Raw genomic sequence first — 1,458 nt, 5'->3', positions numbered from 1 at the left:
TTTTTTGTACGGTTTCAACCGATTTCAACGAGCGCCATCAAACGGCGCTAAAATCCCCCCGCTCAAAACTCGTTTCCAGGGTAAATTTACCCTGGAAAAAAGTCGGACCCTCACGGGTCCGACTTTTTTTTGGGGATAATTTTTTTGCCCGTTAGGGCTTCTTCCAGCGCTCCTCTCCCTCGCGACCGCTTCCACACAGGCAAATGTCGCCGTTCGCTGCTGCCGAAGCTCTCGCCTCTTGCCTGCCGACCCATCACTGTCGTCGCCACTAGTCGGTGCTGCCTCTGCCCTCCCCTGAAATTTCCCTCCCCTGATTCAATGGTTCCTTGACTGCTTGCGGTTGCTGCTGCCATCGCCACTCGCTGGTGTTATCGCCACCACCGTCGCCCTTCACTGCGAAAATTCGGGGCTGTTCATTTTCTTCTCTTGCCTGCAATATGTGTCCAGAAGCCCCTCCTTGAATTTCAAAGAGCGAAGCTGAAGTTTGAGGCAGAATTGCAGCAGGAAGCAGAAAATGGGGATTTCACCTACAGCATTGTGAGGCCGACGGCTTTCTTCATGAGTTTAGGTGGGCAGGTTGAGTTGGTAAAGGATGGGAAGCCATATGTAATGTTCGGAGATGGCAAACTATGCACCTGTAAACCCATCAGCGAAGAGGATTTGGCCTCTTTCATTGCTGACTGCATCTCTTGTGAAGATAAAATTAACAAGATTCTCCCAATTGGTGGACCAGGAAAGGCATTAACACCACTTGAGCAGGGAGAATTGTTGTTCAAACTTTTGGGCAAGGAACCCAAGTTTCTGAAAGTTCCAATAGGAATGATGGACTTTGTAATCGGCATTCTTGATTTTTTGGTTAAATTCTTCTTTTCTCTGGGAGATGCTGCAGAATTTAGAAAAATTGGAAGGTATTATGCTGCAGAAAGTATGTTGGTGCTTAACCCAGAAGATGAATGAATAAGCAGGATGTTTGGGTTTCAAATTTTTTCATAAAAAATTTTTCTTGTCTATCAAACTATGCATTTTTTACCCATCAAAAAAATTCCAGGCTATCAAACATGACCTGAAACAAGAAAAAAGAAAATTTACCCCCTTTTCAATTTACCGTGGAGATTTTTTCTTGAAAAAATTCTCCTTCAAAAAAATCCAGGCCATCAAACGTGGCCTAAGGATTTACCCGACTTTTTAACTCTATCTAGCTCTTCTTCTCTTTTCCTATCTCCTCTTTCTTCTTCCCACCAGCAGTTACCGAAGTTTTTCTGTGATTCAGGTGTTCTTTATCAATTTTTGATGCATAAACGACAAAAAGGTGGGTTCCTCTTGAACTTAATGTAAAGTTTTTTCATATTTGTGAACGATTTTAAGTAATAATATTATTTTAAGGGATCTATCCAAATTTTTCTGTTTTTTAGTTGCATTTCGTCATAAAACATTTTAATAAAGTTTGTTGAGCTTAAT

The 1,458-nt window shown here is 42.1% G+C and overlaps 1 protein-coding gene across 1 annotated transcript in view; it reads left to right on the top strand.

The window, feature by feature from the left end:
• LOC116247526 (divinyl chlorophyllide a 8-vinyl-reductase, chloroplastic-like) overlaps positions 1-957 on the top strand; it is a 1,196-nt gene extending 239 nt beyond the window's left edge. The window contains exon 2 of the mRNA XM_031619698.1: positions 448-957. Within this exon, the coding sequence (XP_031475558.1) occupies positions 448-957 (510 nt within the window). The remainder of the gene's footprint in view (positions 1-447) is intronic.
• The last annotated feature ends 501 nt before the right edge of the window (positions 958-1,458 follow it).

The sequence above is a fragment of the Nymphaea colorata genome, chromosome 2 (genome assembly GCF_008831285.2).
Source record: "Nymphaea colorata isolate Beijing-Zhang1983 chromosome 2, ASM883128v2, whole genome shotgun sequence".
In the NCBI taxonomy this organism is placed as follows: Eukaryota; Viridiplantae; Streptophyta; class Magnoliopsida; order Nymphaeales; family Nymphaeaceae; genus Nymphaea; species Nymphaea colorata.
The sequence above is the reverse complement of the archived record's forward strand: the minus strand, read 5'-3'. Positions and strand labels throughout refer to the sequence as shown.